The 23,300-nt window shown below is 44.5% G+C and overlaps 1 protein-coding gene across 1 annotated transcript in view; it reads right to left on the bottom strand.

The window, feature by feature from the left end:
• LOC137452736 (cytosolic phospholipase A2 epsilon-like) overlaps positions 1-23,300 on the bottom strand; it is a 31,648-nt gene that overhangs the window by 3,736 nt on the left and 4,612 nt on the right. The window contains exons 3-16 of the mRNA XM_068161383.1: positions 15,663-15,799; positions 15,224-15,355; positions 13,430-13,470; positions 11,647-11,689; positions 11,051-11,114; positions 9,584-9,744; positions 8,423-8,515; positions 7,769-7,806; positions 6,526-6,682; positions 4,814-4,950; positions 4,099-4,321; positions 2,924-3,038; positions 2,113-2,250; positions 1,343-1,450 (exon numbers count right to left, since the gene is read on the bottom strand). Coding sequence (XP_068017484.1) covers positions 1,343-1,450; positions 2,113-2,250; positions 2,924-3,038; positions 4,099-4,321; positions 4,814-4,950; positions 6,526-6,682; positions 7,769-7,806; positions 8,423-8,515; positions 9,584-9,744; positions 11,051-11,114; positions 11,647-11,689; positions 13,430-13,470; positions 15,224-15,355; positions 15,663-15,799 — 1,587 coding nt within the window. The remainder of the gene's footprint in view (positions 1-1,342; positions 1,451-2,112; positions 2,251-2,923; positions 3,039-4,098; positions 4,322-4,813; positions 4,951-6,525; positions 6,683-7,768; positions 7,807-8,422; positions 8,516-9,583; positions 9,745-11,050; positions 11,115-11,646; positions 11,690-13,429; positions 13,471-15,223; positions 15,356-15,662; positions 15,800-23,300) is intronic.

The following is a 23,300-nucleotide window of genomic DNA, read 5'->3' as shown; positions in this document are numbered from 1 at the left end:
GGATGTTAGGGGTTGGAAGGGACCTCTGAAAGTCATTGAGTCCAACCCCACTGCCAGAGCAGGACCATAGAGTCTAGCACAGGTCACACAGGAACACATCCAGATGGGTCTTGAAAGTCTTCAGAGAAGGAGACTCCACAACCTCTCTGGGCAGCCTGTTCCAGGTCTCTGTGACCCTCAGTGAAAAAGTTCCTCCTCACATTGAGGTGGAACCTCTTGTGCTGCAGTTTAGATCCATTACCCCTTGTCCTATCACAGGGTACAACTGAGCAGAGCCTGTCCCCTCCCTCTTGACCCCCAGCCCTCAGATATTTATACACATTTATTAAGTCCCCTCTCAGTCTTTTCTTCTCCAGACTAAAAAGCCAGAGTCTCTCAGCCTCTGCTCATAGGGCAATGCTCCAGTGCCTTAATCATCCTGGTAGCCTGCCTGGTAGACTCTTTCAAGTAGATCCCTATCTCTCTTGAACTGGGGAACCCAAAACTGGATGCAGTATTCCAGGTGTGGCCTTACCAGGGCAGAGTAGAGTACGAACTTTTGTTTTCTAAACCCTGCTTGAAAACATCTGACTAAAGGAACAATTTTCCTCATGAAACATCTCTATTTTAGTACACATTAAAGTATTTCACTTTTACAACTAAACATAAAAACAGAGAAAATAATTTTATTTTTATATTTTAGACATCTTCTGTGGAGGTGTTCAAAATCTACCCAGACACGATCACGTGCAACCTGCTCTAGGTGAACCTGCTTTAGCAGGAGTGTTGGACTTGATGAATCACTCCAGAAGTCTTTTCCAACCCCTGTCATTCTGTGATTCTGTGAGTATTTTCAAGGAATAGACTTTCAGTACAGAGCTGTCCTTGTCAGCTCATGTAACACAGCTGCACTACTCTGACTTCCCTCAACCTCTGTTAAATATTTCAGTTCAGTCAGACTTTGAGTAAGGGGTGTGCTGTGCAGGGCAAACAGATATTAGAAGGGAAACACTCAGGCTTCTCTCTGGCTAGCAAATAGTTGACAGAAGGTTTTGACAGCAGTTCTTCTTTCCAAGCCTTTCAAAACATAAGGTGGATTTCTGGACCACCTTATGTATCCATCCCTATCTCCTTTATGTTAAAGTCTGTCTGATGATGCCTTTCCTGATAATAGCAATCTCAATATTTAAGCAAAACACTGGCTAATAAGTAAAAAATCACGTAATTTGGTTCTTCTGTTGCCTCCCAAACCCCAAGGCTGGGAGCACCAGGATGACAGAAAAACTCAGAAAATGAGAAATGCAAGTGCAGTAACCCTAGCTGTGAGGTCTGGAGGAGGGAAGCCAGTCAAAAGGAGATTTACCTATTTCAGTGACTTTGTCTTGGGTCCACCTGTGCCAGAAGTCCTCTGAATTGTCAGCTGCATGCCAGGCATCCAAGAGGTTTTTGGAGAAGATGCTACTCCACATTCCTAGGAAGTGGGGAGAGGTATAATAAGTAGTGCTGGGGTAAACATAAGAAGTTCTTTGAAAAACACTCTTCTGATATTTCCAGAGCTCTCCTTTAACTTTTTCACATATCAATCCAGTTTTGCTTAAGTCCAGACAAATCTTTCAGTGGTAGATCTGACTCCGAAGGAAAATATTTCTGAAGAAATGTCAAGGTCTTTTCCCTTCTGTCGTGCTTTACCTAGAACTTCTTTTTTCTTTTCTAGAAATTTTACATTTTTGCTATTTTCCTTTTCTTTTGATAAAGAAATATTTTTAAGCCAGCTCCTTCCCTGACTCCCCCCTTTCTTGCCCTGCTAATTTCTCCTTCAACTGCAACAAAGCCTCATAGATTTCCAGCTTCCAAAATATTTTGAAAACTCTGGGAAATTGCAGTTCTCCAAAAGCAGGCATGAAGGTAGGTAACAACTCAGTTGTTGGTTTAGTTTCATTTTATCTCAGTCCAGATGATAAAACCACCTTTGTGAGCAAGGGCAGTTGAGTGAGTCTCAGGAGCCATGAAGAATTCCAGGTGACTGACACAGCACCTCTACAGTCACACACAGAACAGGTTTCTGGGAACTAATTTCCAGAATCACTAGCATTTGTATTAAAATCTTGTCACCCCCCCAGGCTTGTGTGTCACCTTGCATGAAGCAGATCCGGGACTCAGGAAGCTTCTTCATCAGGCGACCCATGAAGAACTCACTGCCAAAATCCTCGGCTCGAATGAAGGCGCCGTACTTGAGGAAGCCCACCTCGTAAGGTGTGAACTCCACCCACTCTGCCAACACACACACACCAACAAAGTTAGCTCTGCTTCTACAAAAAGGCTGCCAGATGTGGAATAAACCTGTCAGGTGTCTGCCTTCACAAGCAAGCTCGCTAAGCACATGCCCTGAGCAAACCCTGCTGACAGCCACCACTGTACTTGCTATCACACTGACTACAGGTTTTTGAAAGAGCAACACCAAGGCTAAGGGGAAATGTATTTTTTTCTTTTTAACTAGCAAAGGAGAAGTTTTCTCATGAAAGGTGGGCTAGAACATGAATTGACTTCATTGCTTATATTGCCTTCAGCCAACCATAACAAACAGACATTAAGCGAACTCACAGCTTTCATGAATCACTTCAAGAATTCATAGCATTTCTGACACAGCGTCACAGATCTATGCTGTGTTATTAGTCTGAACTTAATGTCTGAATATTACTCTTAGATGCCAGGAGATGTTACAGAGTGCTGAATTGTTCTTGTCTATCCTGTGGCAGCCCAGTTACACTTTACATCTCTGAACAAGACTTCTCCTGGCTTGAAGTGAGAATTTAAACCAGTTCATTATTATTTACAGTTCCCCTCTCTCTGTATGTCCATCCCATCCTGCCCCATGTAATCTTCTCTCCTCCCACCCCCTCTCCCCCAGATAAAATCAAAGTCTTTCCCAGAACTGAAACATTACCTCTAAAATCTTTAGTGGCAACTTTGTCCTTTACATTAAGGGCAAGGTAGATGGGCAGTGGGTTCTGACCCTGACTCACTGCGTGCCGTTGATCAGAAAGTCTGTGGTGGGATTTCTGGGTTAGGGAAAAAACAAACAAACACTTAGTTGATAATCAGTTCCTTTAAAAATATCAGTTTATGGAGTCTGAATATGGGATATAATTTCAGCCAAATTAAATGCTGGCAAATTTTACTATGCTGCACTGAGGCCAGAAATGACAGTATTTCATTGCATCTGTTTCACCTAGATAAAATATGAACCAAGTTTACAAGATTTTTAAAATAAAATAGCTTTTTCTGCAGCTGTCATCAGCCTTATGGTTTATGCGGAAAGTTTTGCCTGTGTCATTACAACAAAATTAAGAATGGGAGGACCTGAGAGATCAGATGCAAAGGGGCTGAAAGGTACTCATGGAAATCACAGTTCCTGTAGCTGTCTCAGGACATCTGGATCTATATACTTCCTCAGCACTAAATCTCAATGTGCAGTAACCTCATATGCTGTACACCTGCAGTACATTCAAGCTGTGACTGCAGCTGTGGAGATGTAAAAGCATGGGACCATAAAAAAACACTTAAGAACCTCCAAAAATTATGGGGCAGCTACAATGTTAATTATCATGCTAGTATCAGAGCTAATCTGAGCATTTCATAGTATCATAGGATCATAGTATCAGTCAGGGTTGGAAGGGACCACAAGGATCATCTAGTTCCAACCCCCCTGCCATGGGCAGGGACACCCCACTTTAGATCAGGCTGGCCAGAGCCTCATCCAGCCTGGTCTTAAACACCTCCAGGGGCGGGGCCTCAACCACCTCTCTGGACAACCCATTCCAGGGCTTCACCACTCTCATGGGGAAGAACTTTCTCCTCACATCCAGCCTGAATCTCCCCACCTCCAGAATCATTCCATTCCCCCTAGTCCTATCACTACCTGAGATCCTGAGAAGTCCCAATTTAGGCTTCAATGTAGACATCTGCTACATCTCCAAGATACTCAATAAGTGGTGTTCTGCCTACATAGCAAATACAGTTTTATCATCCAAGTGTCTCTTCCCAGGCCTTTTAATTTCTCGTAATGGTCATAAAGATCAAGTCATCAACTTTATGAAAAGAAAGATGTATGGACTTTACCCCATCATTTAACATGGATTCAATCATGAGTCCCCACAGATCAATAAAAGATGTTTTATGTCCTGCTTGGGTCCGCTGACTCAGCTCTCTGTAATAGTTCCTCAGACTTCTCAAGCAAAAAGCCCCCATCTTGCACTTGGTTGCTTGCTTCCGAGCTTCAATAATTATTTCACCAAGATCTTTACGTGACCAGTCAGCATCTTCATACAGTTTTGTCATTGTCCTGCAAGCAAGAAACATGATGGAAAGTAGAAAGAAGTGATGCTTCTGAAACTCAGAGGATACACTTCGCAGAGCTATGGGCACTTACTGTTTTATCTTTTGGTTATTCTTCTCCTTGAGCTTACGTTGATCAGAAATGCAAGTCTAAAGACAACCAGTCAAAAATCCCTTAATCTGGGATCCCACACAAGCAGCTACCTCATCTGTCTGTGCTGTTTCTGTCCAATGGTAAACAACCAGAAAAATGTTCTTTTGCATAAGATTTATGATTTCTGCATTTCCAGTAAGTCTCTTCTTTTGGTTAGGCCTAAGCTTCTTTGGTGATACCAAAAATATGATGCACAAGAGGCCTTTCACAGGAGACCCTGGCATTCATACACTTAAAATGTAAGCAAAACAGACCCCTTTTGCCCTTGTAGAGATACAAAACCTTGCAAAGCATGGGCTTTGCTTAACACAAGATCCAAAGAACACTATCAAAGTAACTCCTCACCATGTTGTGCCAGATGAGCCACTGATATATGAGACACAGTCCAGAACACGCAGCTTTTGAAGTCCCAAAATGCTGCCATACATGGCAGTGAGTGCTCTTATCCCACATCCTGCTGTGGTCACAGCCACTATGGGCACCTGTTCAACACAAAAGCAGAAGTGAAAAGTGACATTAAGGCACAGCCATGTCAAAAGGTGGCAGACATACAAAAATAATATCCAGACTCTAGTAAAATGTAACACTTAGAGATAAAGCAACATTGCTCTGTAAGTTGTGATTGATGTATGTTCCTGTGCATCCCTGCAGGGTATGCTACAAAATCTTTGCAATTCAGAAAGGATTTTTAAGAATCATGGCCCAAACTCATTGTTTTGAAGGTCCCTCAAATGATTCACTTGAAAGCCAAATGGAAATGGAGATTGTGCTCATAAATTCATAGAATGGTCTGGGTTGGAAGGGTCCTCCAAAGGTCATCTAGTCCAACCCCTTCTGCAGTACTCAGGGGCATCCTCTACTAGATCAGGTTGCCCAGAGCCCTGTCGAGCTTCACCTTGAATATCTCCAAGGATAGAGCCTCAACTACCTCCCTGGGCAACCTGTTCCAGTGTTCCACTACCCTCATGGTGAAGAACTTGTTCCTAACATCCAATCTAAATCTATTCTTCTCTAGTTTGAGGCCATTATGCCTCACTACAGGCCTTTGTAAACATCTGGACAGACTGTTGAGCTCTCCAGCTGAGATCACCCTGGACAGAGGTCCTCCCTCCCCATCTGGATAGTAGTGAGAAATCACTTCTCATCTCCAGGCACAAGGGAAACAAATGAGAAAAATCACTGTGAGAGACTAAGTCTTGTCTCTCTTGATGTGACTCAACAAAGATAAAATCACCTTTACTGCTTGCCCAAACAATAGCTGATGTGTTTTGGTCAGATACCGCTGGATAACGACTCTCTGGGAGGTGCATAGATAAAGAGTGCTCACCAGACTGCAGCTGCCCTGGAAATAATGGGCAGAAGCCACTGCTATCGATACTCAAAGGACAATGAATTCACCACCTGGACACATACCTAAAAAACTGTATAAAAGATCTGAGCAACTACTGGCTCAGGAGAAGGAAAACACAGGGGAAGGAGAAGACCAGGGCAATGTTGCTCTGAAGAAAAACAAATGAATACCAGGAGAGAAAAGGACAGAGACGTCACCATGTAGCCTGGAAGAAACAGACCAGGAGGAACCCTCTTTCCATGTCCTAAGTTCCACCTGCTGCAACTCATGGAGCTGAAGAGGCTGCTCAGAGAAGGGCTTGGACTTGGACTTTGGGATCTCTCCCTCCTCTCCTCCGCTGGAGGACAGTGCAACCAACAAGGATGACCTCTCCACGCTAAAGCTGCAGCAGTCTTCCTCCACAGACCCAACATCTCCTCCTCACCAAAGCAGCAGCAGCCTTCCTCCACAGACCCAAACTGTCTTGGGACGTGAGGGGTGTGGTAATATAATTTCTTTCCTCTTCTCTCCCACTCTTCTCTCTCTCTCTATTTTCTCTCTCTCTCCTTCTGATCCATTCACTCCATTCTGTTGATAAATAGCCTCGCTGTTGATATTTTGGCCTAGTTTGTGACTCTAATTTCATAACATGGGAATATTCAAAAGAACTGTCTCTCTTTCCCTCTCTGGATGGAGACAATCACCTAGCAATACCTGTCCTGGTTACCTCATGCTCTTGCAGGTCTTCCTCCAGATGAAGAACTTCCTTGAGGGCAGCAGCAACCACCTTTCTCCGGTTTTGCAGGAAATTCTTTTCATCAGCACACAGGTCAAACCCTAGGCGGGCATCTAGGTTTCTTGGCCTGAAACACAGACCCTGAGTCCTGCAACCAGGGCACAAATGTTATTATATTATTACTTGGCATGGTCAACTCTGGTTATGTTTGTTTGTGTTTACAGACCTGTTTGTGGACAATACAACATAATAAATGAGAAAGAGCATCACCACAGACAGACCTCTGCAAATTCATAGAATCGTAGAATCAATAAGGTTGAAAGGGACCTCAAAGATCATCAAGTCCAACCTGTCACCCAACACCTCATGACTACTAAACCATGGCACCAAGTGTCATGTCCAATCCCCTCTTGAACACCTATAGGGATGGTAACTCCACCACCTCCCTGGGCAACACATTCCAATGGCTAACAACTCTCTCTGTGAAGAACTTTCTCCTCACCTCCAGCCTAAACTTCCCCTGGCGCAGCTTGAGACTGTGTCCTCTTGCAGCTGCTAACAAGAATGCAAATGGGAAGGCAGAGCAGAACCTGACATACTGTCCTGGTATGGTAACAAAGTTCCTACAATATACTGCTGGGTTTATTTGCCCATATAATTAACTTTCCAAGCTGCAGTAGTGCCTGCTGTATGTACTTGTAATGAGATAACTGCTGCCAACAGGCACTGCAGTTGATTAGGAAAACAGCTACTGGGCTTTGGTGCTATTTCACCATCCCTGGAGGTGTTCAAAAAAGGATTGGATGTGGCACTTGAAGCCATGGTTTAGCTGTCATGAGGTCTTAGGTATTAGGTAATAGGTTGGACTTGATGACCTCTGAGGTCTTTTCCAACCTGGCTGATTCTATGATTCTATTATTCATTTGTACAATACAGAAACATGATTTCTCTGTGGAGGTGCTCTCTCCATCTGTGGGCATAATAGATCTCACCAATCAAAATCTGCTTACTGAGATGCACTAATAGCTTGGAAACTTGGAGGGAAAAGTGCCCATGATTTAATTCTACATCACTGAAAAAGGAGAACCTGGTAAACAAAACCCTGCAGCCTGAAGATGAGCACACCTGTCCTTACAACTGAGGCTGCATGGATGCCTCCTGATTTCAAATAAGCTTTGTGTAGGTGCAAATATCTCCCACTTACAGGATCAGATCTTGCTGGAGACTCACTTACCATTCATTTGTTGTTGCATACAAGTCAATTGTCCTGTCCTGAAAACCACAATACAAACAGTGTAAGCATGCTCAGGTCATTCATCCTGTGCCTCCCTCTCCCACTCCATCTACAGGCTGTTTCATTGTCTTGGCAGGCAGTCTGGGTTGTGAGAGAGAGAATGAACTCCAATCTGTGTGCACTAGAGGTAGGCCATTCACACAAACCAGCTGGGCAGCTTAGGGTCCTTCATATTTTCATAGCTGAACACTTAGTTTAACCTTTGTTTTCTGGGAATATCACTGAAAGCTGGGCATCTGAACAACAGGCATAGGGATGTTTTCTGGTTTATCTTTTGCTTCAGGTTTGCCCTTTGTGAATGTCTTGGTTGTCATATCCACTACTCTTAGCTCACATACCATGTTGATGAACATGTTAGATATGTCCTGAGGAAATTAGTTTGAACTCAGAACAGGGTTGAATGGCATACCTGGAACTATGTGCAGGACAAGAGGAACAAAATATATATTGCATAGGTGCAGAGTGATTGTCATTCACACCTTATGGTGCAGCTCACATGTCTGATGGAAACTGAGTCACTGAACTGTAAGACTCATCACCCACCAAACTGTGTGTGTGTTTGGCTGGTTTTTGTTAAGAAAGATTTGTTCTCACCTCTGCTATCGTTATCTTCTCCTGTATAGGAAGGGAGTTCAGAGCTAGAGTCACAGACTCATTCATATCCCTTTCATTTTGACTTGATATTGACTGGAAAAGAGAGTGAAAAACCCACATACGTTAGCTATTATAGAAAAGGGGGGATAAGGAATGAGGTAAAAGCAGTCTCCTCTGCCTCACTTACATATGTCCACCACCCAGTTCCCTGCATACACAGTCCTGTTAGATCTGTCAGAGGGTAGGAGGGATCTGTAGAGGGACCTTGACAGGTTGGACAGATGGGCAGAGTCCAACAGCATAAGATTTAACAAGTCTAAGTGCTGGGTTCTACACATTGGCCACAACAACCCCATGCAGTACTACAGGCTGGGGACATAGTGGCTGGAGAGCGGCCAGGCAGAGAAGGACCTGGGGGTGCTGGTTGACAGCAGGTTGAACATGAGCCAGTAGTGTGCCCAGGTGGCCAAGAAGGCCAATGGTATCCTGGTCTGCATCAGGAACTGTGTGGCCAGCAGGAGCAGGGAGGTTATTCTGCCCTGTACTCAGCACTGGTTAGACCACACCTCGAGTACTGTGTCCAGTTCTGGGCCCCTCAGATTAGGAAAGATGCTGACTTGTTGGAACATGTCCAGAGAATGGCAACAAAGCTGGTGAGGATTTTGGAACACAAGCCATAGGAGGAGAGGCTGAGGGAGCTAAGGGTTGTTTAGCCTGCAGAAAAGGAAGCTCAGGGGAGACCTTACTGCTGTCTACAACTACCTGAAGGGAGGTTGTAGACAGGTGGGGGTTGGTCTCTTCTCCCAGGCAATCAGTGACAGAACGAGAGGACACAGTCTCAAGCTTCACAGGGGAAAGAGTAGGCTAATCTTAGAAATAAGTTCTTCACAGAAAGAGAGATAGGACATTGGAATGGGCTGGCTGAGGAGCTGGTGGCATCAACATCCCTGAGGATGTTTAAGAAAGGACTGGATAAGGCACTTAGTGACATGGTCTAGTTGATTAGTTAGGGTTGGGTGATCAGTTGGATTTGATGATTTTGGAGGTCTCTTCCAATCAAGTTGCTTCTGTGATTCTGTGACCTGCACACATGCTCAGGAGTCGGGGTCCCCAAGAAATGCAATACAGAGAGGCAGCTCTACGTTAGCAGTGATGACATACCCTGCTGAGCCGCCTCCGCCGTGGCAGAGACACAGTGAGCGCTGACTGGTTGTACTTGATGTAGTGGAACCTAGCTGGGGAGGTTGGGCAAAGGCAGGAGCTCAGTGTGTGGGTCCTGGTTCCTTCATACGACCCGTCCACAGTTAGTGCAAACTTTCTCTCTGAAGCAAAGGAGTTTCAAACTTAAGTTCTTCCCCAAAAAAGTGGATAACTTGTTTGTACAGCAATAAAATACACAGTTTTCTTGAGCAATTACTTTTTTATACCCAAATTGCAGGATCAATAAATAGACTCACTTGTCTGAGCCTTCGACTTTCAACTTGAGAGCTCATGTGCAGAATATGTCATACAGCAACTGCTCCTATGGTACCACAGAGCTGTGATTGCTGAGACTACTGCTCTGTTCACTGTGTGATTCGCAGCTGGTAACAGTTTGGGGGTAAAAAATGCACTCTCTCTTGAAAGTCTGAAGTTTTCCAAGTACCACAGTAATAAGATAGTTTGTGGTACAAAAATATTATTCTGGTATATAAGGTAACTTGAGATTTTCAGACTTCTGGGAGAAACTTGTTTAGCTTTTTAGCAGAAGACACTTCAGAACCAGTAAAATCTCTGTCCCTCTATCATGTTCTCCTTTATTTCAACCTGTAATATTCCTTACAAAACTAATGTCTGAGCTTGAGCCTTCATGTAATAAGCCCCAGATATGTCTCTTCAAGTAACTGAAAACAAAGGTTTTTATACAGAATGAAGCCAACCTTGGTTCAGGGTGAAATATACACTGTAAATCCACACACCCAAAGGTATATAATCAGGAGCCTTCAGGAGAATTATCCTGCTCACACATTTTCAGCTACCTCTGGCAAACTTCTTTGTTGTGACAACTGAGCTCAGCTGGATCAACCACATGCTTAAGCAGTTTGCTGGACTGGGGACATCAGAGATGCCAGAGTGAGAAGTTTCAAAAGTTGCATAGGAGATACACAGGTCCACAAGCATGAATTTGACATGGTAGAGAAGCACTGTTCACAACGTGCAACAAATACCTTTGGAATCATATTGTGTGGCTTGCGTTCCCCCCAGTAACATGTTTTATACATTATACCTAAAGAAACTTTAAGAAATTCAATGACAGAAGAGACTCAGTCCTCATTCTGCCCATTGTCTTTATCTCTGCACCTAGGAGCAGCAAGAGTTAGCTCCAGTTTAGGACTCAAATAAAAAACATTAAATTCCCTGCCCAAATACTTTGCAAAATGATCAATGTCTTACAAGATGCTATCATAGAGGAAAGTATTTTGTGGTGAAGCCAGACCACATACTCCTCACACCACATTCTAGTAATCAGCACATCTTTGATCAACTGCAACCCCCTCCACAGGCCATTGGCACCACTGAGATTTTGCATTGCAGCTCAAATAACTTCAAACCAGAATGTTCAAGTGTGAACGCCAGTGAAGGCCTCACCTGTACTGTCCTTCTTCAGTCTCCCACCATTCACCTGCACATCCAAGCAGGAAATTTCACGGGACTGCAAAACACAACCAGAAAAAGAGAAAAGGGTGCTTGCTATCAGCAGAGCTCTGCCCCAGCTGGCCCCTTAGGCATCTGTGGGGTCTTGGACCTTGCCCCTCAAGGGAGAAAAGGTGACAACCTGTAATATCCCTACCAGGTCTAGGGAGGTAGCTTCCATATGGGAAATATAAGATTGAGTAGAGATGAGGAAAGAAAAGAGATTTGCTTGCTCCCTTCTGGAGAAACAGCCCCACAAGTGCCTGATGGATGATCAGCCACAGGGGAAGTCTGCCTGGGCCCATCTTGGTTTGTGCAGAGGCAAGTGCTGGTGGCAGCTCAAAGCTTTCACAGCTACAGCCTCTCTCAGCATGAGTCACTGGTGGGGACTGCGTGGGAAAGCCAACACCAAGACCAGCTTTAGCCTGCCTCTCAGCCCATGCCCTCATGCCATCATGCCATCACATGAAGCAACTTCCTGGTGCCTTTAACACTGGCTTTGCAAGAACCATCACTATATAACAGGGAAAGGATTATGAAATAAAAATTACCACTAAAACTCCATTAGTAACAATGTTTTCAGGAGGATCCGGGCTGAAAGACAAAGCAGAAAACAATAGATTCAAAAGCAGCACTCTTCTGTTTGGCTGGCTTTACAAAACTGTTCTTTAATCATTATTTCATTATTTTAACCTTTAAAAGTCCATCTTTGGACAGGCATCATGGGCAAACAGCATCAGAAATGCTGTCTGGACATTCAGTCCAATTTGCCTTTCACTGGCTTGAGTTCGGGCTTTATACTATTCACTGCTGAATGGAGGAGTTCCTTATTGGATCAGACAGGATTGTATTTTGACCACTGAAGTAAATTTAAACAGGGATGCACTTTACACTATTTCCAGCAGCCTGTCAGAGAGGGACCTGGGGATACTGGTCTATAGTAGGCTGAATATGAGCCAGTTGTGTGCCCAGGCAGCCAAGAAAGCAAATGGTATCCTGGCCTGTATCAGGAACAGTGTGGCCAGCAGGAGCAAGGAAGACTTTCTGCCCTGTACTCAGCACTGGTTAGGGCACACCTTGAGTACTGTGTCCAGTTCTGGGCCCCTCAGTTTAGGAAAGATGTTGAGTTGCTGGAATGTGTCCAGAGAAGGGCAACAAAGTTGGTGGGGGGTTTGGAACACAAGCCCTCTGAGGAGAGACTGAGGGAGCAGGGGTTGCTTAGCCTGGAGAAGAGGAGGCTCAGAAGAGACCCTCTTGCTCTCTACAACTACCTGAAGGGAGGTTGTAGTCAGGTGGGGGTTGGTCTCTTCTCCCAGGCAACCAGCACCGGAACAAGAGGACACAGTCTCAAGCTTCACCAGGGGAGGTTTAGGCTGGATGTTAGGAAGAAATTCTTCCCAGAAAGAGTGATTTGCCATTGGAATGGGCTGCCCAGGGAGGTGGTGGAGTCACCATAGCCGGAGGCGTTTAGGAAGTCACTGGAGGTGTTTAGGAAGACACTGGATGGGCTGCTTGGTGCTATGGTTTAGTTGATTAGATGATGGATGATAGGTTGGATTCCATGATCTCAGACTTTTCCAACTTGGTTAATTCTATTCTAGTCTAGTCTAGTCTAGTCTAGTATAGTCTAGTCTATTCTACTCTATTCTATTCTACTCTACTCTATTCTATTCCAGTTTACACTAAATTACACTATTTGCCCCATATTGCTCAGTTCAGAAGTGGGCAATCAGTGCTGAAAAGATGCTGAATTCATCCAATGTACCATAACAAACAAACAAACAAAACCCTGTAAAACTTTTCTATTTACCTTAAATCTCAACAGCAGTGCTAGCACTGATTTGCATGCCCATTCTCTCCATTAACCATTCAGTCAGCATAGAAACGCAGTAAAAAATCCTTTTCAACCTATTCCCATAACTAAACCAAATTCCAGGTATCATTTTCTCACATTCTTATGACCAAGCAAAGCATTTGGGATGCCACAATAAGGAGCAAGAGTGATTTGAACCTTAAAACTTCCTTCTGTGAATAAAGCCCCTTGCAGCCAGGTGAGCAGCAGCCATCAGGAATACCTCTATGCTCCCATCAGCATCTGTGCCAGCTTCTCTGCGTGTCTGGATGCCTGGTATAGATGGATGCACATCATGCACTGTGATGCACCCTTCCTCTATTAAATGCTCTACACAAGCATTTCCCAAACACCCAAAGTTCCCCACTGTGTTATTCAGATGCTGACACTGTTAGGAGGCTGCAAGCATACATTCATGTTCTGTCAGTAACACTCTATCTCTGGCCTACATCTCTACAGATTGCCTATTTGACCTTACACACCTGCTTTCCATTGTGAATTCAACTTCTAGCTCCTCTTTTCCCTGCAAAAGAAAATGAATACAGTCACTGCAGGTTGATTTTGCTGTGGAGAGAGATACCTACACGAATCTGTTTGTCAGGGGACTCTGTAAACCAGTGTCCACCTTTTGTTACTGCATATGCAAGATATTTGATTTTCTTCATTCCCTATCCACTATACTTCCAGTGTCATACTCTTGTAACATCATATCCATTATTTTAGCAGATTCCTACTTTAGACCAGGCCAAATGCCATTCGTGCCACAGGGCCTCTTGGTGGTTGCTCCCGCTTTCTCCAGCCATAGATTCACCTCTTGCTGTTTCAAAGGCCACCTGAAATTCCCCTTTTTCCTCCTCTCCCACAAGATTTGAAAGCTGCCCACTGATCCTCAGCATGAGTGAGGCTGGATTTCTCTGGTGCAAGCAAATCATCCTGCCCCTATCTCAGCCCCCACCCACAGCCTGCGCAGATGAGCCCAGTGCCACGTTGTGACCGTTTGAGGCTGTGCCTTTAAGAAAGGGACACCGTGGCTTAATGTTTTATAAACAAAGGACAGGTCTAAACGAATTTCATTGGTAGATTGGTAGAAAGCAACTTTAAGTTTGAGTACGACTGAGACTTCCCTCAGTTCACTTTCCCTCCTCCTTTCCAGCTTCTAGGCTCTCTGCCAGACTGACCTTGGACTGATAAGCGTGAGGCTTGCAAACCTACTAACATTTTGCTCTAATTTATAACTGCTTTTAATTAACTGCTGCTCCTTTCCTCCCTTTCTAACCCTCTCTGGGGAAAAAGAGGAGAGAAGGGGGTACAGGGGGGGAACCCTCCTCCAACAGGGGGAGGGGAATTTTGTTCCTGTATTACTTTGTTGTATATTTCTGTGTATATATTGCAAATACTGTAAATTGTGTATATCATATATACCCTGCATCCCCTAAAACTGCTTGTAGATACAGCATTTTCCCTTTTTGCTCCTCCGGCTGGCTAGCTGTGGTCAATTTTTTTTCCCTCTCTTTGTAGGGGGGAGAAGGCTGGGCCTTTCTCCCAAACCCACGACACATGTTAACATGGTGGAACACTTAGGCATATAAAGTCGAGGGTGTTCTGGAAGGTGTACTTGGGTTTGGTGGAGTCTGCACACACAGAGTTATTACATGCTCAGCTTTCATCTTTATGTTTTGTAATTCTCTCCCCTTGATCTTAGCTTTCTCCACAGGTTTTTGGTGCAGCTGCTATTACAACATTGCTCTTGTGTGAGCAGTAAGAAAAAGGCAGCATGGAAACCCAGTACATCCAAAACACATCAAATCAGTAAAGTATTCCTTGGGCTAAAACACTGCCCTTAAAGCTTCAATATAAAGTTGTCTCAGCCATATGAAACCAAGGCCTGCCGGCAAACTCACTTAGGAGAATTGGGTCTGCAGTTTATGACTGTAGATCACTGCTTTTACATTAGTAGAACACAGTGCACAGCTTGGAATCACCAGCTCCAAGTCCAAAGGGACACCCAAAACTGTTGGGATAAACTCTCAATAATTTGACATTCCACCAACCAGCTCAATAATACTGGGTGTGTCTGTAGAAGCATCACCCCAGATCTGCAGTAATTACAGAAGCAACACTGTATATCAACCTCTGAAATGGAGGAAAATAATCAAACAGCTAAATGGTCGGTGAGGAAGGCCTATATATGATGGGACTTGTAAGAGGAAAGATGAGATAACCACATTCTCCACTGACCACATCTCCTTATTTTCCTCCTTGAATTTTATTCATACCTGTGGATTCAACTGGAAGCTCAGCTGAACGTTTTCTCCAAGCTGGATTTTGGAAACGTCGAAGAATACAGTGAGGAGATGGTCATCTTCAGTTACTCTATCCTCATCACAAACTTTCAGCTCCAGAATATTCTGAAATCAAAACACACACACAAAATAATAGATTGTGTAACATTCATCAGATGCCACAGATCTTTTGTTTTAGCTAAACGGAATTTGGTCAAGAAGCTGAAGAGTAAAAGCAAAGACAAAAGTAAAATAGAAAATTTTCAGTTGCACTCTTCAGACAATTGACTATTCAGGTCTTGTCCAGCCACTGAAAGCTGAAGATCTAGAATGAGAGGGTGTGAATATTTAGTAGGTGAGCTCAGAGAGATCTGTTGTGTAGAAGGGCTATACAGTAGGTTTGCTATCTGTTAGGAGTACCTGTTGTTCCTACCTTAACCTGGCTCTGAATGGTGAAGTGGAAGGTTTCGTTCCATGTCGGGTTCTTGCTGTTCTGGACTGTCTTAGTGCGGAACTGCTGCACTGAAGCTGTTGGCAGGCTGAGGCTGACATAGCAGTCTGACTGGGTCACTGTTGAAGATAGGGAAGTTGTGAAACCAAGAGATCAATGAAACACATTTAATATCCTGTAAGGTGTTGGAATGGAATGGAATGGAATGGAATGGAATGGAATGGAATGGAATGGAATGGAATGGAATGGACCAGATCAGGTTCGGAAGAGACCTTCACGATCATTGCATCCAACCTATCATCCAACACCACCTAGTCAACTAAACCATGCACAATATGAATTTTTAAGCTTTGTACACAAGAAAACACACAGAATGCAGATCCATAAAGCTAGTGCTGGACAGCCAGCTTGCTTTACCCTTTCTGAAAGCCTGTCACAGTATCGCTTAGGTTGGAAAGGACCTCGAGGATCATCGAGTCCAACCTATCAACACAGACCCCATGCCTAGACCATGGCACCAAGTGCCACGTCCAATCTCCCCTTGAACGCCTCCAGGGTCGATGACTCAACCACCTCCCTGGGCAACCCGTTCCAATGACGAATTACTCGCTCGGTGAAGAACTTCCTCCTCACCTCGAGTCTAAACCTCCCCTGGCGCAGCTTGGGACTGTGTCCTCTTGTTCTGGTGCTGGTTGCCTGGGAGAAGAGGCCAACCCCTTCCTGGCTACAACCACCTTTCAGGTAGTTGTAGAGGGCAATGAGGTCACCCCTGAGCCTCCTCTTCTCCAGGCTAAACAATCCCAGCTCCCTCAGCCTCTCCTCATAGGGCTTGTGTTCAAGGCCTCTCACCAGCCTTGTTGCCCTTCTCTGGACACATTCAAGTGTTTTGATGTCCTTCTTAAACTGAGGGGCCCAGAACTGGACACAGTACTCAAGGTGCGGCCTAACCAAAGCAGAGTACAGGGGCACTATGACCTCCCTGTTCCTGCTGGCCACACTATTCCTAATGCAGGCCAGGATGCTATTGGCCCTCCTGGCCACCTGGGCACACTGCTGGCTCATATTCAGGTGGCTGTCGATCAGCACACCCAGGTCCCTCTCTGGGAGCTCTCCAGCCACTCCGACCCCAGCCTATAGCTCTGCATGGGGTTGCCGTAGCCAAAGTGCAGCACGCAGCACTTGGACTTGTTGAATGACATCCCATTGGACTCTGCCCATCTGACCAGTCGGTCGAGGTCCCTCTGCAGAGCCTTTCTACCCTCTAACTGACTAACATCTGCCCCCAACTTTGTGTCATCTGCAAACTTGCTGATGACTGACTCTACCCCTTCATCCAGATCATCAATGAATATGTTGAAGAGGACAGGGCCCAGCACTGATCCCTGGGGGACACTGTCAGTTGACTCTTCTTGAGAACTACTTCATTTAATTGCTAGAAAAACAATAAACATTCAAAACATGCAGCTACATTGCATTCCTATGACAAGGCATGCATAGCCAGACTACCTATCTGTATAGGGCTTCAAAGGTTTTAACACTGAGGAGCTGCCCATATGCACAGGGGCATTCACACACATGAGCGTCTCACAGGGCTTGGCATCACTGAAGGCTCAGCTGCCTCTCAGGAAGACAAAATAGATAACATTAACAGCTGTGATGGTGCCTGCTGGACACACAGAGACCAGTTCATACATATTGGGCTTCAACAGGTAGTCATGGACATGTCTTAATACTTCTGGGGTAGTTCTGGCTACTCTTTGGAACATCCTTTATTTTCTCCAGCACATCTGGCTGCTAACACAGTGATGATGGGATCTCATTGCACTGAAGGTTCCCAAGAAGGCTTCACCGCTGTCACAGAAGGCAGCTTTTCCACCAAGACACTTGATCTCATTCTGCCTTCCTCCCTTTTGGAAAGTTCAAGAAGGGAACACACACATATACCACATTGCTCAAGAACAGAGCTTTTAAAGAAAAAAAACATGTGTCAAGAAAAGTAATAACCTGCAGAGAAGATGAATTGCATTTAATCCTCTGTGGAGTGAATTAAAATGAGCACATGTAAGAAAAGTGTTGAAATGTTGAACATTCTGGTGTTGTAACATTAGGTTTGAGAAAGCAGATGTCCTGAGGGACAGTGTTTACCAGTAAAGTTGTATAAAAGCATTGCTTAATGTCCCTATTTTCACCTGCATCTCTGTGCCTCAGTCCGAGAGGGACAAGGGTATTTGCAACACTTGATGAGCAGATGAAAGCTTGCCTGTGCTTCCCAGCGCAGAGCAAGGTGACGTTGCTCCTTTGCACAAGATTTCCTTGACTTGGCTTTGATGTTTCAATTAGAGGTCTATTTAGGTCATCAATGTCACTTATGCATATTAATATCTCCAGATGTAGGGAGGGCAGCTTTAGAAGGACATTCAGGAGCAAAGCTTCAGTATGAACAGTGGTCAGCAGCCATCTGCAATGCTTGCATCAGCAACAAGCACTTTTGTTCTGAGGTCAGAATAATCTGCCTGCAAATATGTCTTGTCATAGTTATAAAGAAATAAAAGGTAAATGTGAATCATGAGACTGACTGTGGACCCACACTCAAAAGTCATGGCTGATCATCCTACAGAACAAGATCTGTTAGTTATGGACGGCAACCCACACAAGTGCCAAAGATAGCATGGGGGAGGATTGCATGTAAATACCAATCCCATCATTAACATTCTGTTTCTTCTATTTGTAACACCACCTACTCAAACATTCCTGTCATTGCACAGCAGACATCTTCATCTGACTAAACTTACTCTTGTCCCACTTAGTGTTATCTGCAGACCTGGGAAACACAGAATAATTGACTCGGCCCTTTTATCACACTCTATGTGTAGCTGAAAAATCACACACAGAGAATCACCAATGTTGGAACAGACCTCAAAGATCATCCAGTCCAACCAGCTTTTATTTAATTCTGCTGATTCTCTTGAGATTTAAGTCACCTTTGCTTGAGTAACTGAACAAGAAAACCTAAACAAATGAACAAACGAAAAAAGACACTGACTGGTGAGGGTGGTTGTGGTATATACCAAGATACATAAATTCCTTAAAAAAAATAATAATCAAAACACACAGAAATCACCTGAACTTCTATCAGTCCTAATTACTTCAAAACTTTTGTGTGTATACAGGAAATTTCCATGTGAAAATCTTTTTCTCAGCTTTCAGGAACGGGATGGGATGGGATGGGATAGGATAGGATAGGATAGGATAGGATAGGATAGGATAGGATAGGATAGGATAGGATAGGATAGGATAGGATAGGATAGGATAGGATAGGATATACCAAACCAAGTTGGAAAAGATCTTTGAGATCATCAAGTCCAACCTATCACCCAACACTATCTAATCAACTAAACCATGGCCAATCACTCTTTCTGGGAAGAACCTCTTCCTAACATCCAGCCTAAACCTCCCCTGGTGCAGCTCGAGACTGTGTCCTCTTGTTCTGGTGCTGGTTGCCTGGGAGAAGAGACCAACCCCCTCCTGGCTACAACCACCTTCCAGGTAGCTGTAGACAGCAATAAGGTCTCCCCTGAGCCTCCTCTTCTCCAGGCTAAATAACCCCAGCTCCCTCAGCCTCTCCTCATAGGGCTTGTGCTCCAAGTCCAGATTGTTACCAGCACAGACTGCCATTAACTCTTGCCCCTATGAGGAGATCAGAAAGACACAAGTCCATAAATTTGTGACCAATCCAAAGTTTATTTCATTGACATTTCCCAAACAGCAATATATGTTTTGACTAAGTCTGTTTGTGAAGAGCAATGTATTAGTTGAAAAGTCCACCTTTTTTTTTTCTCTTTTCTGCAAGTGATCACTGTCTGCTACTGTGCTGTATGATACACCTTTAACAAATAACTACTCAGCAGACAGCAGAGCTCTGCCTTCTCAGTTCACATTTCTGACTTTCTCTGAGGGGCTTCTGACACAGCTGTTAAACAAATGTGGCTCCCTCTTCCCATCTGCAAAATGTGTTTGATGATGCCCTTTGTACTTCAGGGGTGTTCTCTCATTCAGGTTTTCCAGGTATTATAAGAGAGGCACTTACCCAGGAACCTCCTTTACACATCTCAGAGACCTCAGACCTGTATTCTACCTGACCTTCTAGAGGCACAATCATTTATGAGCACAGGAACTGCACAGCATAGCCTGTACCCAAGATGGTCAGTCACACCACAATATCTCATTGCCTTGTACCTAGCACCTCTTCACAGGGCTGCCACTGGCAGCCACATGCAAGCCAATCATCATTACCCTAACACCACCTAACCATGGCAATTACACTCGCACATGGTACACGCAGCAGAGCCTCACAGCAGCGACCTGGTGCGTCCCTTCCCTGCACCACAACACGTGAGCAGCCATCAAACATGCTGGAGGTGGCAGCTGTGGTATCACTATGGGGCAATATCCTACCAAAAGCAGGTGTGGCATCAGGTGTTTATGAAAGCACTGCCTCTTCCTCCAGTTATTACTCTAGTTGCTAATTAGCTTCCAGGCTAATAGCAGGACTGGATCTTAATTGTGCTTTACCATTAGAAAACATTACAGGAACATGACCCATGCTGAAAAACATCATAGTCCCAGCACCATGCTGCATCCCAAACGGCATGGCACCAGCTGTTCTGGCTTGAGCCTTGCCTCAGCTCAAATTCAAACAGGGCTAAGACAAAAAAACAAAGAAAGAAAAACTAAGAAGTAATTCTATCATTCTGTCTCCATTTTTGACACTAACAGGCACCAGCTCCAGCCCACCTGTAACCTGGGCAGAGACCTGAGCATCCTCCTCCTCTTGGCCTGCCTTTTATTGCTCACATTGGGGCTATTTATAGCAGGTAGGTTTTTGCATGACTGTTAAGGTATAGTTTTCCTTATTGTGCTAAAAGGATCTGAACCAAGAATGTGGTTTCAAACTCTGCAGAGATCATCTCCTCGACCATGGCTCCCCACATTGGGACCCACCCATATCTTGAAATACAAACTATCACCACCAGCTGAGAAAAGCATTTTTCTTCTTTCTCCCACACTGTGAAGCTGAGCAGAGATCTGGCTGAGGGTCAGTAGACAAGTAGGCACTCCTGTTTTCTAAACTGATAGTTTAGATCATTGGAACTTCTTACCTTCTGTTTTAAATAGGGATGTGGGTTACGTCTGTGAAAGTTAACAGCTTCCTTTTCAGGTCCCTTCACAGTCATACTATCAGAATTCATTAATTCCTGGGAGACCAGGTCCTGCCTCCAAGGAGCATTCAGCATTAATCTCCTGATAGCTAAACTCCCATGAAAAGCTTTCACATTTCTCTCAGCTCCTCACACTGGAGGGAGCATTCTACAAGTATTCCCACAGCAGTATCACCAGCCTCAATTAAACCCCTGCTTAAAACACCCCTTTGCTGAGATGTTGCTAAATAACCTTACCTCTCCCTCTCGTTTTCTCCCTTGTGGGGCTTTATCAGTCTATATCCCCTTACTTTATTAACATTTCAAGCAGCACCCAGAACAGTAAGCTGTTGGTGCATAATTGCCACTGCCTAAAAGGTGAAGTAAGTAATAAATAACAATGAAACAACAACAGCAGTGCAAGAACAAAAGAGAAGGCTCCGGGGCGACCCAATAACAACCTTCCAGTACCTGAAAGGGGCGTACAAGAAAGATGGAGGGAAACTGTTTACAAAGGCCTGTAGTGATAGGACAAGGGGCAATGGCTTCAAATTAGAAAAGAGCAGATTTAGATTGGATGTGTGAGTGCAGTGGAACACTGGAACAGTTTACCCAGGGAGGTGGTCAGGGCCCCACCCCTGGAGACTCAACAGGGCTCTGGGCAGCCTGTTCTGGTTGAGGATGCCCCTGCTTAATTCAGAAAGAGTTGGACTAGATGTCCCTCAGAGGTCCCTTCCAACCCAGACCATTCTATGATTCTATGGAAGCACTGCAGTAAGACTGCAGATTCCTGCAGTAAGTCTTACAAGGGACCATAGTTGCTCAAATAGTTATTTCATGGACTGTATTTATTTTCACATTCTCAAGAGCCTTTCCACGGACTGATCTCTCATGGGGCAGAACAGTTACTGCAATGCCCTAAAGTATGGGGTTTGATAAAAAATGTAAAGCATGCTTAATAACTTCATAAAATATTGTATCCAAAAGAATATATGCTTTATATTTAAAAAGTCCCAAAGTTGGAAGTTTCCAAAATTAACAAGCCTAAGTTAAATAAAGAAATAATATTCCATAAAGCTTTCAAAAAATACGATCATATTACTAAGAAAATGATGAAGAATATTTTTTTAACTCCACACTAAGCCACATACACTTAGACCAAGGCCAACAGCCAGGGTCCACTAAGGGGTCTTGGATGTTTTCAGGAAACAGGGAGTAGTGGTTTAAAACTGCTCAACTCAGTGTCCCCATCCAGTTGCCTATTTTTAGAATAGAATAGAATAGAATAGAATAGAATAGAATAGAATAGAATAGAATAGAATAGAATAGAATAGAATAGAATAGAATAGACCAGACCAGACCAGGTTGGGGGAGACCTTCAAGATCATCAAGTCCAACCTATCACCCAACACCACCTAATCACCTAAACCATGGCACCAAGCACCACATCAAGTCTCCTCCTAAACGCTTCCAGTGATGGTGACTCCTCCACCTCTACGGACAGTCCATTCCAAAGGCAAATTACTCTCTCTATGAAGGATATCCTCCTAACATACAGTCTAAATCTCCCCTGGCACAGCTTGGGTCTGTGTCCTCTTGTTCTGGTGCTGGTTGTCTGGGAGAAGAGACCAACCCCCATCTGACTACGACCTCCCTTCAGGTAGTTGTAGAGAGCAAGAAGGTCTCTTCTGAGCCTCCTCTTCTCCAGGCTAAGCAACCCCAGCTCCCTCAGTCTCTCCTCAGAGGGCTTGTGTTCCAAACCCCTCCCCAGCTTTGTGGCCCTTCTCTGGACACATTCCAGCAACTCAACATCTTTCCTAAACTGAGGGGCCCAGAACTGGACACAGAACTCAAGGTGTAGCCTAACCAGTGCAGTGTACAGGGGCAGAATGACCTCCCTGCTCCTGCTGGCCACACTGTCCTTGATACAGTCCAGGATGCCATTTGCCTTCTTGGCTGCCTGGGCACACTGCAGGCTCATGTTCAGCCTACTGTCAAGCAGTACACCCAGGTCCCTCTCTGCCTGGCCACTCTCCAGCCATTCTGACCCCAGCCTGTAGTGCTGCATGGAGATGTTGTGGCCAATGTATTTTAGTATACAGAACACTCTATTTTATTTTCCATTTGTTAATTCCACTTGATTATTTCGTTTCTCTCCAGTGTATAAAAGAGAAGCAACACATAATGCTCTCTCACCCATCACAATTTAAGATTCAGAGACTCCCTAAGCCAGCCTTCTCTGGGTTATTTTTCTGTGAACTTAACCAGTCCCCACCTGAAGCCCGCAGAAATTTTTGGCATCTCCCAAGCTCTCCCAGTTCTGGAGCTGTAGTGGTTGGCCAAGGATTGTGAGAGGCTGATCTTGACATTTGAAAATCTCTGCAGAGAGATGGGCTGGTGCACATCCAAGTCTCATCCCATT

Source organism: Melanerpes formicivorus, unplaced genomic scaffold, assembly GCF_026170545.1.
Source record: "Melanerpes formicivorus ecotype bairdi unplaced genomic scaffold, bMelFor1.0.p_v2 SCAF_58, whole genome shotgun sequence".
NCBI classification, from domain to species: Eukaryota; Metazoa; Chordata; class Aves; order Piciformes; family Picidae; genus Melanerpes; species Melanerpes formicivorus.
This window is presented reverse-complemented; position numbering and strand designations above follow the sequence as displayed.